At 40.1% G+C, this 13,092-nt stretch overlaps 1 protein-coding gene across 4 annotated transcripts in view; it reads right to left on the bottom strand.

Moving 5' to 3' along the window:
• Nucleotides 1-13,092, bottom strand: part of LOC134511030 (sodium channel protein type 5 subunit alpha-like) — a 222,399-nt gene that overhangs the window by 171,734 nt on the left and 37,573 nt on the right. For all 4 annotated transcript variants that reach the window (XM_063324350.1, XM_063324347.1, XM_063324349.1 and 1 more), the window contains exons 2-4: nt 8,669-8,987; nt 6,843-6,960; nt 1,314-1,404 (exon numbers count right to left, since the gene is read on the bottom strand). In XM_063324350.1, the coding sequence (XP_063180420.1) occupies nt 1,314-1,404; nt 6,843-6,960; nt 8,669-8,935 (476 nt within the window). In that variant the 5' untranslated portion in view covers nt 8,936-8,987. The remainder of the gene's footprint in view (nt 1-1,313; nt 1,405-6,842; nt 6,961-8,668; nt 8,988-13,092) is intronic.

The following is a 13,092-nucleotide window of genomic DNA, read 5'->3' as shown; positions in this document are numbered from 1 at the left end:
GTCCATTTGCATTTCTGCTCTACATTTCTTGCACGCCCTGCTTGACGCACTGATAACATCATCCACATTTTCCTGCCTATGGAAGACACAACAAGCACTTCGATATTTTCCTCCAGAATGTTTGAATTCCCGAGTGTAGAGCCACTGACCAAATTTTGACTCGTGGATGAGATGCCCATGTTTCAGCTGAATACATCATGGCTATGGTACTGCGTGACAGTTTTCAATAAGAAAAGGACAACATGAGGGGAAAAAGAAAGTCACAGACATACTTGAGTGTAACACACTATACAGAAATACATGAAACATCCTGGGATTAGGATGTTATTGTGATCGGATGAAATATTTGGTTCAGTGCTATCTATAATTAGTAATTTATGGCCTAGAAGATGTGCCCTGCATGATTTTATGAAACCTAAAATAAGGGCATTTTACCGTCTTTCCTTACAGCCCTGAGTAGACCAACCACCAGGCTATGGAGCAGCAGATGGCTGTGTTTATCATATGTCAGTCAAAAATAAAAAGTGTGTTCTGATTGGTTCAATGAGCCAAAATAATTGTTTAATGCACTGTAGGTTGATTAGCTTGTGCATCTGGTATCTGTTCCTAACAGGAATATTTTAAAGCAACTTAAAGAAATGAAATGGGCTTTCTGAAGCCCGTTAGTCTCTTAAAATTAATTTAAAAAAACAAAAACAAAGCCAACCAAAAAAACCCTTCAAGTGATACTTTTGCTATTTTTTCTGATGGTTTGACAAGCTAAAAAAATGGGAATCCTCATAAAAGTGTTCCCAGACAATATTATGCTTGCTCATAAAGTATGCCTACCAATGGTTGGAGGGGAACACTTCCCATGATGTGCTCAGCCCAAAAGAAACTTCTGCTTCCAATAAGTTTCAGTTTAAGGATAGAAATAAGTATGTCCAGGAAGTATTCTCTGAAATAATTCAACTTGAACTCCATCAGCCTATTCTACTGTGTCCAACCAGCAAATCTCTTGCATGGGAACTGAGGGAGGCTGGCCAGTTTCAAACAGAGTTCTCCTCATATGTGATTTCATTCCAAGGTAGCATAGCAGGTGCTTCTCGTAATAAGTATGAGCTTGGTAGGCTAAAACTTGTCAGTTGACTTACTAAGGGAGTTTTTACGAGCAACAAACACCTGGCAAAATATTTTGTCAGGACAGATAGTATGGTCAGTATTACTGGAAAGAAATCAGACAACAGCAAAAAAGATGAAAAGATGACTGGAACAAATGGAAGAGGAAGGACGAGGTAAGGACAGGGCAGCTGCAAACCAAGAAGGATACTTACTCAACATATTTATTCCACGACGGAGTCTCTGATTGTGCCATGAACACACAATTAGTTAAAATAGTGCACATAATAAACATACTGAACAATGTAAAAAAGCGAATTAAGGAAAACAACGCATATGTTGTAAGACTTCATAATTTTTTTGTCATTTCACACAAGATGTGTCACTCATAATTTGCAAGATGCTTAAAAAGGACTATAGGCATTCGTTTGCAAGTGCATAAGGAAAGAAATAATTATATAAACAGACAATAAAATGAGAGAATCTTCCCTGCTTTTTTTGCTTTGCCAACATCTTTTACACGTACTTTATAGAGTAAACAAATGTACTGACTCTGCACTCTTCTGAAAATACAATACCCTAAAGTTACAGCTGTGTTGGTCAGATGACAATGTGCATAGGTGCACAACTTTGTATGAAAAGAGGGATTAGTCTCATTTAAGTATCTACGGAAAAACCTGTGTCTGCAAATTCCCATTTTATTTTCCACCCTGAAACATTTCTCAGGCAGTAGGGCAAGTTATAAATCTGGACTTTCTAATCTCCCTAATGGGCTTGAGGCCTCGCTTTCAGTATAAAGTTTCACCAAAAGCTAATAGGAGTTTCAGAGCACTAATTCTAAGGCTTGGTCTGCAAACCTGGTTGGCAAATACACAGTCTTGGTCTGCAAAGCTGACTGCCTCAGCTGAAGCACCAGTTTCCCTAATTGGCGGCTAAAATGAACCTCCCAAGTGTATAGTCCATGCACTTAGCTGCTAAGCTGAAGCCATAAATACGAAAAGGAGCACCCTAAATCGAATTCCTGAAATTGAAAATATAGTTCACCGAACTGCTCTCCTAAAAGCACGTACCACTTCCTGTAAAAAAAATTACAGAACGTGATGGGATTCTCCGCATAAATAATAGGTTCTGTCCTGCTGGAGAAAGTTTAACTAATGAGTTTAAGTGGAGAGAAGATAACGCAAAGGAAAACAGCCTACAACTCAGTCAATGGGTTGGGACCCTTCTCAAGGAAGAATAGTAGCATCCAAATGTAAATTTCTTTTGCCTTCTTTAGGAAAAAAAAAAAAAGGTGGCTTTTTGTTTCACCCCTTTACTGATCCCGTTGGTGGTATTTTTTGTTTAAGAACAGCAATCAAAGAATATAATTCAAAGGTATGTCCTGAAATGTTTGCATGAAAATTGTCCTTTTGCAGAGCCAACATCTTTGCCGAGTACAAAGTGGAACATTTCCTGATGGGCCACAGGAGCAACTACGAGGTTAAATTGGTAGTAACCAACCCACATATTCCCCAGCGCCATCGCAGAAAGCAGTAATTGAACTCAAAGGGACTGCTCATCTCACAAACATTTTCCACTTCTGAGCCAACACCTCCTGCTGAAGGACTGGGAAGGACAGCTGATATCCAGTCACTTTTTCTCAAGTCAGGCTGAGATAGGTTTCTGTAAGTTGTGGCCATCTGGTTAACACAATTAGTTTTAAGCTGCAGCTAGCCTGGATTACTATTTCAACTACAGTGAAATGCTGTTAAATGCTATGAAAACAACAATAGTAAAAAAGAGTGGTATCTTCAGGCCATGCCAAACAAATACTATATTTCAATTCAATTCCAAGAAAAGAAATTCCGCTATAACCACCCTTTTTAGGATCACTGGTCTGATTTATACATCCCTGTTTCCTTCTGGTATAAGCTGACTCTAACAGCTTTCCCAGATGCTCACTTATAAGCAGGTGTCATCACCTCGTTATTGAAACACCAAAGAGAACATACAGGAGGGCACAGGTTGAAAATATAAAGGGTCAGCTTTGGGACATCAAATGCACTATGAATACAAGCAGAGTTTCATGACCAAGCTGAAAACTACAAAGAACATAAAAGAAAGCAACATTTCAGCTGGTTATACACCAAAGTCAGAGATCTGTGTTAAAAGAAAGAGAAAACAGAGATTCCTACAGAATGGAATTCACATTCCTACCTGAAATCTAATGCAATTGTTTCTATTAGAAAAAGTCAGTGATGATGATCTACTCAGAAAAAACAAAGGAGATGAAATCGGGATAACCTATATTAGCACCATTGTCTGTTACCTATCTTGGAACAGCTATTAATTCCAGTTTTTGAAAACCTACTGATCCATGAGTTGATATGGCTAAACGCTTCCAGAAGTATGGGTTGGACTCTGTTATGGACCACAAACCAAATACACTAAGCTACTCATCAGGATCTTTCTGTAATAAATTAAACCTATTATTTCCAATTTGAAGTTATAGAATAGGCTTTGAGCAAACCGATTCTGAAAGTTATGAATTTTATCTCCTAGCACAAAGATATTGAGTCAAACATGGCATACTTCTATTCTAGACTTCATTATGATGGATAATTGTTAATTAGCAGACTGAATACTAGAGGCTCTTTAAGTGATCATTTCCAAATTACATATAATATGTGCAAGCAAAGGTTAGTCCCAATCAATAGTACGTATAATTGGTGCTTCACAAGGTCTCATTTTCTCTTACGGAGGAAAGTGTGTAAAATCAGGTGGAAGAAAAGTTACAAGCAGAAAATATGAACAAAGATTGGAAAATCTTTAGGGAGTTGTTTGCTGGTTTGTTTTTGTAAAATGGGCGAGATTCCATAATTCTAGCACCAAGGAAGGTAATTTTGGCTAAACCCCCATTCTGGATCAGTGGCAAACTGAGAGCAACTATTTATAATACCTAGAAAACCTAGGAATAACAATTGCTATGGATTTTATACGCAGCAGCAAAGCGTTTGGAGAAACTAAGGACACCACAGAACGGTCCTTGGCTTCCAGACAAGAAGAACTAAGAGGAATCTTTTAAGCATAAGGTATCAATGAAACGTTAGCAGTGGTTTAATCTTATTAATGGGTGGAGACAGTAAATAAAGAAGTTAATAATAGCTAATAAAGATGCAGAAGGCAAAAGGGTTCATCCAATCGTTTTGTTTTGCATTTGATATAAATGGGATGCAGACCTATATTCCCCATGTCCTCGGTGACAGAAATGGACCAGGGCCTTGTTCTTGGCAGCCATCTGTGCCATGGTCCTTTCATGAGACCTCCCAGACTCTGAAGAAGAGGAGAAACACCTAGAAGAGGTTTAGAAGGATGCTGTTAATTGAACTAACTCACATTACTGGGAGGCTGTGGATGGTTTTTTCCCTTGGAAGGGTGTATTTTTGAATGACTAGGCTAATCAAATTTGGCTGGATGAGCAGTGAACATACAGGATTTATCCTGCCTGAAGTCTCAGAGGAAGAACTCCCTATACAGCTACTTAATGAAGAAATGTGACCCCCACAGCTTCTATATAGGATGATTTCACTCTGTCCTCTCTATTCTGTTCCACTGTTGGCCTTCAAGGTACAGTCAATGACTGGAAATGGAAATATGGCCTCTACTAAAGAAGTTGCTTCAGACACTTACGTGACAGGGCACCATTTGTTAATGCTCTTTTTTGGCTTTTGCCCTTGGGAAAATAAAGACTGCTTGATTACACTCATGCAAGACAATAGATCTGGTTCCCAGATTCATGTCTGTGATATTATCTGCTTGAGTACTTGCCGATTCAGACTCCTTTCTGCCTGGGGTATTGACTGCCTGTTCAGCCGGTTGGCCTTTGTGTTTCAGGCTGATGTGAAAGGTCTTTATTGACAGAACACAAATCAGTGCCTGGTGCAGGAACTTCACCGCTGTTTCACCGGGACTGGAGCTGTTGCCTCCTGCCTGTGCTTGCCAAAGATTGAGCTGTTGGATTTCCTGACGTTATCAACACAAGGTGACAACTTGGGTCTTTCTGGAAGTAAAATGCTATTTGCATTGTGAATTTCCACTCCCAAAATTTTGCACTCCTTATCTGACCATGTTTCTGTTCCTGACATATCTTTCAAATTCACTCCTTTGTGGTCTTAATCCTTCGAAGTAATATGATAAGGATTTCATGCATACCCATCTCTCGGTTGACTGCTACTAAGGGCATGTAGTTCCTGTGTGTTACACATGCTTGTGGCCTCTTGGCTTCACCAGACAGTGTAGAAGAAAGTGAGCAGAAAACAGAACAGGCCTCCAAAGCTGGAGCTGATTTTCACACATACATGCTTTTTTCTGAGAAGCTCAATTTTCAAATTCTTCCCCGCAAATGCATTGACCTCAATTCACTTCAGCAAGGCTGTACTGATGTAACTGTATGTAATAAACACTGTTGGGTTCTGGGTATGCAGCAGCATGTGCTGTACTCTTTGCCTGTATAACATGATGCACAAAAAAACCTCTCTGCAAAATTCTGTGGTGTATTCATAGTAACCATACTAAACTCCTGTCCGATACCACATATCATATCTTGGCCGATTTTTGCATAGAATTATTGTTACTAGAAGCTTCACCTATTTTTAATTCTTGTTAGAATATCTGTATTCTCCCTTCCCCCCCGCCACTGCAGGGACAACCACTGGGAATCAGGTTTCTTTCCTTTTTTTTTTTCCCTCTGAAATTTGATAATTAACCAATAATTCTAGAATGCTACCTGCTTAGTATTTATTATTTCTCTCTGGTGGACATGGGCATTGCAGACAAGGGATTTCCATCACTAAAACATCACATGATCATCATGGCAGCATGTGGAGTCTTTGAATTATCGCTGCCCGGTCTCCCATGCTCTCAGTAGAGAAAGTAGGCAACTCAGGAAAATGGGTGTGTTTTTAGTAATGTTCACACAAAGCTGAATATTTGGGTCAGTTCAGTCTTCCAGAGAGATATGACTATGTCAGAATTTAATGTTTCTGTAGTCATGTTAAAAAAACAAGCCAAAAACAACTGCTGCATAAATAGATAGATAGATAGATAGATATGTATTGCATGACTTCAGAACTAGAGCTAGGGGAAATCGGGCATCTCCCTTCTGTTGAAAGGTCCATCAGGCCAGCCTGTGCTTTCATTCCTAGATGGATAACACATTGCAATAAAAGACCCTAAAAAACAAACAAAACAATTTTTTAAATGTTCCGTTTCAGGAGAGCAAAAAAAAATTCAGTTCTGAGGCAGTTCAAAATTAAATTGCATCTGCATACAGTGTCACAGACTCCCGTGGGAGAGGTTGCTTAAGCGCTCAGTAGCGAAGTTCTCCATCAGTGTAGATTTCCCCAGGTGTGCTCCAGCCTCTTGATTCCCTTTCTTTCTAAGGTTCTACACCCCATTTCTTCCACTGACTCTTTACTAAACACGTTCAGGCCCTTCACACCCTTTAAACCAAAGTAAACTCACCAGACTCTCCAGCGCAGTTCACATTATCTGATGCCAGCAGTATAATATAGTCATTTTCATAGCTCACATAACAATATCAAATGAAACAAACCAAAAATCCAAGTGCATTTCTGTTTGCGCAAGCAAATTCAGCCGAAAGATTTAAAACAGCTTAATGAAATAAAATGGTTTCTGACTTCCATCCATCTGTGTTTAAAAACCATATAAAATACACAAGAAAGGAAATCAACAGAAAGGATATGAATGTACCAAAATTTTAATTGCTGCTCTTCTGATTGGATGGAAAGGACTAAGTATATACAAGGCAGGAGTGGCACTAAATCGAAAGATTGTCTTCCCTTTGTTCAGTACTATAAATGTCTGGAAAACAAAATAGAAAATGAGAACATTCAGTATTTGCATTTATGCTCAGCTTTTCCCAGCCTACGTCCCGTTGGGAAATTCCTGCCAGTATCCCCACTCCCTCCCGAGAACCCGAAATTCCTCGTCATTTCGTGAAGAGTTTTGTCCAAGACCATCCCAGCAGAGCTGTTGCCTGTCCTATTGCAATATCCCAACTATTTTTACTTCCTTCACTCCTTACAGGGTCTTGTGGTGTCTTCTCCGTCATGGGGATGGGAAGAGAGAGGAACCACCTTTAAAAATAAAAAATGACCTGGAGACTAAAATGTGGTGGAGGGACTTTTATGATGCTCTTTTTCCTAGGTGCCAGGATCCTTACTACATTCTTACTCCATCTTCTCTACCATAAGCACTTTGTTGCTCTCAGTCGATGTTTTTTGTCTCAGCTGGTAAGAAGCTGCACGAGGCACAGCTCCACAGCAGGATCTGACCTGAGGCACTCTCATTGCACTCACTCAGGTTAATATGGGCGGAAGAAACCAATACTGTGAGTTACCTTAAATCAAATGTGAACAGATGCTAGCCCAATTTACAGAGCTCTGAAGATGCCCCACCATGCACAGAGGAACTAATATTTACTCAGAGACAGGATCAGGACACCCAATAGATAAACTCTAAGCAACTCACACATCTTGAGTCTAAGACCTTCATGACACTAAAATTGCAAATCTGTATCCTGCTGCTTGTGCCCGGGGACAGCAGGCAAATTAAAAGGTAAATTAATTCTGGCCTTTCCAGGTAAGTAATCTATTTGTCTTTATCCATTTAACTTTTATTCGGTAATTCTTGCACCTGTTTCTACACTGTTTTAATAGAAGGAGCATTGTCGTCATATTAATTCATTGTTTACAGGAAATAGCATAGCCCAAAATCAGGAACATCTGTACCTGAAAGAACTAGAAGCTTCCTAAAAATACAATGCACTTCCAAGCCTTATTTTGTTCCCCGTGTTGCGAAATGTTTGGAAAGGGGAACGAACAGTAGTAAGCAACCAGCCCAGCTCTGCTGTCAACAGCTTTTTGACAGAGGCTGTTTGCGCTGTAGTGGCTTTGGTCCAGCCTACACGTGATTCCTCATCAGGTGATGCTCGCTTTGGGATGAAGCTTACCCTTCTGTGAGGTGCCAGCAATGCACTTGCTACTCGCATCTCCCTTCGGGTCTATTTTGTTCATCTTAAATGGAGTTGGACTATCCCTCAGCAGGAAAAGAACCGCTGCTCTACAGGAATGGTGTGGAGGTGCCTCCTGCTCTTATGCAGAGTGTTAGCACAAGGCTCAAGTCACCCAGAAGCCCTTAACATTAAGGGGCTTAAGTGATAAACGGACCTGTGAAGAGTCAAGGCTCACGCAGAAGGCAAGATAGGGTAGATAAAATCCTCCGGCTTAATTTAACTCAGCTACTGCTCTGCTCTTTTCAGACACTGTATATTCATACTCAGAGTTATCTGAAAACACACAAGGTTTAATTGTGCTTTTTATCGCTCTTTGCCCTCATGCTTAGGTGTTTTCTGGCAGCCCTGCTCATGCCGAAACTCTGATCCTTAATCTGGCAAAAAAAATATTTTTACTGGCTGTAGAAAGATAAAACCCAGAGCCCCCAAAACAGAGACGGCGTTTATGCTTTAGCAAAAGCAAACAAGCAGGATGGCTGGCTGGCTGGTGCTCACCTTACGGTCATTGTAGAAAGGGTCAAGGTCCTCCAATGGCTCCCCAATGAGCTCTGGAGGAACAGTCCCATAGATATCGGGCAGCTTCTTGCAAGCTTGCAAATCAAACTGGGGCTGAGGTTTCTCTTCTTCGCCCAGCTGCTCTCTATATTCCTGCTTCGCATTCCTTGCAAGCTTCTCCGCGATTCGTTTCTCAATAGCAGCCAAGGATTCAGGCGTGAACCGGTGGAAGCTGTTAGTACCCGGTGGTAACAAGAAGTCAGCCATCTTTTCATCCTGCTTTGTCTTTACTGGTCTTTACTCCTAGTAGTGGAAACAGCTGAAACAAAAGGTACCAAAGGTTAGCGACAGGAGCAAAGCAAGAAGAACAAAGCCATCAAAATGAAAAGAATATCCCGAAGAACTTACAGGCTATCTATTATCAGGAAACCCTTTGTCTATTTTTATGTGGTTAGCAGAACATCAAGGAAAACAGAAATGACTGAATGCTCGTGATCTGAGCGAAAAAGACTTTGTATATAGACCATGGAGTATTCTTAAGTTTTTCAGTCACTTGGGATCCTAAATCCAAACTAAGGAGTAGCTTAGATTCATACAAGCTTAAGTTTCATTAAAAGCCACAGCAATTTGGATTCCTAACTCATTTTTGAACATGCAGCTCTGGGAGCGGATGAACAATGTGCCCAAGATGACTGCAGGGCAGATTTAAATCAGCCGATCTCCGGCCACATGATGCAAACTCTAAAAAGGCCCCAGCTGTTCTATTCCAAATTTAAAGAATGAAGGGTCAAGTTCAGATTCTTAAATCACACAGAAATTCTTCGTAATGTCTGTCATAGAATTCTGCAACATACATTTATTTTTCTTTGGGATAGGCAATAGCATCTTCAAGATATCTGTCAAGACTTTTGAGCATTTTCTTCTCCTTCACACCCTACAATCTGAAGGATGTTGGAAGCCCAAATGTGCTTGGTAAAGCCCTTCATGAGAGCACTCCAAGCTTCGGAGATGTGGAATAACCACTGTTACCAGTACCTCACATCTGAAAACTAGGCTCCTTCCATCCAATACCAGTTTGAACATCTAACCCAAAGCTGTGAGATTTGACCATCTTGGGTTGATGGTGCTTCACTGCTAATGCTTCTCATCCCCGCCTGAATGAAAATGAGTGGGAATGGCCACGTCTCTTCAACTTACATGAATAAAGCCAAGCGTGAAAAACACAGCAGAACAAAAAGCCTTCTTGTATCTGCACTGAACAACTCGGGTAGCTGGGAAAATTAATGTAAAACTATTGTTTGAAAAGGGATGAAGTTTATCCCTGTTCTGGTAGCCTGCACAAATCCATCCAGGTTAACTGAAACCGTATTTTGCAATTTAATAATGACTCTAGTGGCACATTTTTCCAGCAAGAGAAACCGTCACTATGCAACAATTAAAACTCATTTCACAGAATAAACACAGCCCTTGGTTTTTTACTACCACCAGACCATTCATACTAATTCAGAATATAAGCTGGTGACAAACAAAATAGTAGATTTTGAGGTGGGCTACCCTATTGCATTCATCGATGCGTGCAGGATACAATTCTTTGTTCAGCCGCAATTGTTGTTTTCTGCTTTCAGATGGTATTTGTCTATTTACAGTGGATAGTTCCAGATAGTTTGCTTCTATTAGGCTCTGTGATGACAGCATTTTTGTTAGCAAACAAGACTTTAACTGGACTCTGCATGACAAATAGCATATTTATTGACTCAATTTATTTGAGTAAAGTACTCTTTCAAATCACTACTGTTTTTCCTATTCTGACTTCGTTTTAAAATGAATTCATTAAATTGTCATTGATCACAGCCTATCATACAGGAATGATTTACTGGAGCTCATATATTATACTCCGCATTACTGCGTGTTTGAACAAGCAGGGCAAAAATGAATTAGCCTTCCTGGAGTTTGGGTATTCTGACATTCTTCTTTGTTTAGATATTCTTTTTATGCCTTTCCCCTCCCCTCCTGCATCATTTGTTTTATCCCCTTCCTCCTGAAAAACAGGAAATTAGAAGCTTTCCCACAAATTGAGTTTTCTTATGCTCAACACTTTGTGACTCAGCACCAGTGCAAGTAAATAGAATTTCACTTTCTATAAATGACATCAGTACAGGTGGCCAGAGAATTCTCAGAGTTTTTTTGTCATTTTGATTTTTGTTTCTTTACAGTGAAACCTTTCTCAGTGCTGAAGGGGACAACAAAAATCAGTGGCTGGTCAGTACTCCTGGAAGGGCACAGACTAGGTTTCTAGACCGGAGAGGAGATTATTGTGGGCTGTCAGTTGAGGTGTAGTTAATCATGAGCACTGTGAAAACAGTGAATGGAGAATGATTGTTTGCTTTTTCTCATAGTAGAAGGATGGCGACATTTCAAATGAAATCACAGAGCAGCAGGTTTGAAACAACCGCTGGAGCCACTTTCCACATGGCGCAGAGTTATCGTTTGAAACTTGTTGGCTGCAAATGGCAAGGATTCACAAAGCCACGAGACAAATCCAAGGAAAAAAGAGCCATTAATGGCTTTAAACAAAAAGATACTGTTTCTGACTGAGAAAATCCCTTAGCTACACAACCTGTGTGCATGCAAGAACGACTACTTATGTTTGCCCTGTTTTTACCCTTTTTCTGGGCTACCAGTACCAGTGTGGAGAAACACATCATCTGCTCTTATGTGGTTTTGTCCTTACGTAGCACTAATGCCAACACAAGTCAACCTGCACTGCCTTGGGCAAGGGTTCAGTCTGCCCACCAACTCCGGCTGACCTGAGCTTGTGCGGACATGGAAGCGTACAGAGAACCAAAGTTAATATCCTCCACATCTGCAGATGCTCAGGACCTGCATTGCACCAACTACCTGCTTCCAGCGCTTCGGAACACGGGCTGGGTGAGTGCCTCCAACCTACGCAGGCATTCCCTTTGCTGGAAAACTGGTGGTAGCCACCTCTGCACCACCTTCTCCATACAGCCAAACTGGAGGCATGGCCATAAAGCATGAGGGACACTGAGTATTTTATTGAGATGATAAGAGAATGTGTGGAACATCTCTATGAAATGCCACAGTTTTCATGGGTGTTGCTTGATCACAAAAACTGAACCTTCACTAGAATATTCAGCATCCTCGTCAAACTTCCTTAAGGACTTATGAAAGAAGTCATTCTGGCAACAGAACTGGTCAGAATTTTACAAAAAAAGAAAAAAAAAATAGGGCAAGATGAGGGGTGATAAAATAGTCAGAAAAACTTAATCAAAATGAGAAGGGTTTTTGGTTTTGTGTTTTTAAAAAAGGAAATTATTTTTGCTTAAAATTCTTTCTTATTAGATAATTGAATCAACTTCAAACTGGTCAAAACCAGATCTTTTTAATTTTATCTGCAAATTCCAGAAAGAAAACCATCTAGGAACAAGTGGAAAATCCTACACAAACTTCCTTAGAGCTTTTGCTACTCTTCTATTTGTTTTTCCTTAAAAAAATACTTTTTCCAGAATCCTTATAATTGAAAAATCTTGACATGTTTTGTCTTCATATTGTATATAAGTTAAAGTCCCAAATTTTAATATATATATTTAGCCTAATTCTTTTTCAATTTCATATGCTTTCAGGAAATGGACAAGATAATTTCACGGGTCTTTTCTATGTCTAATTTCTTTTAATCTATGAATTGCAAACATTTCTACAAATAGCCAGGGTTAGCCCAGATGTTTCTTAAAAGGGTAAGAAAGCGCCACAACTTAAAAAGGGAAATCATCAATGACTGAATCAAAGAGCTGGAAAACCATTTCTTAAGAGATAATGGCTGTTGTGACTCACGTTTTTACAATATGAGCCTGGATTTTTCCATTCCTCTCAGGCATATTTTTGAAGTACAAGGCTTCAAACACATTGTTTCTGTGATATCACCATGCACAGAATGAACATTTCCCTCTTGCTTTGTCTTTGTTAAATTCAGTTAACATCGGTTCTTGCTGATAAAAACGTACTGGTTATGTAAACAAAATGTGCATATGAAAATAAAGCCCCAAGACGCATATTTTCTATGGCATGGCAAGAAGTGAGAACAGTACAAACAAATAAGACATTGCTAGCACCTCTATTTATTCAGAAAGATAAATGTCATTTTCCATTACAGTTTTAACCATACTCTCGTAGTCTTCAGCCACCCCAGCTCAAAAGACCTTTCAGGTTCCCAGAACATGACCTGCATGCCCTACAAGCCCTTCCCTGACTCACCATGGATGGGTGACCATCACCCAAAAGGCCGCTTTCGGCAACAGGTTGCCTGCAGGGGTGTAAATACAAGGAAAGTGGGTCCCGCTCACCTCCAGCTATCTGCTCTTGCATGGGCTTTGTGGGCTCAGACCACCACCCTAGTGCCTACCAAC

This window comes from Chroicocephalus ridibundus, chromosome 2, assembly GCF_963924245.1.
Source record: "Chroicocephalus ridibundus chromosome 2, bChrRid1.1, whole genome shotgun sequence".
NCBI classification, from domain to species: Eukaryota; Metazoa; Chordata; class Aves; order Charadriiformes; family Laridae; genus Chroicocephalus; species Chroicocephalus ridibundus.
The sequence above is the reverse complement of the archived record's forward strand: the minus strand, read 5'-3'. Positions and strand labels throughout refer to the sequence as shown.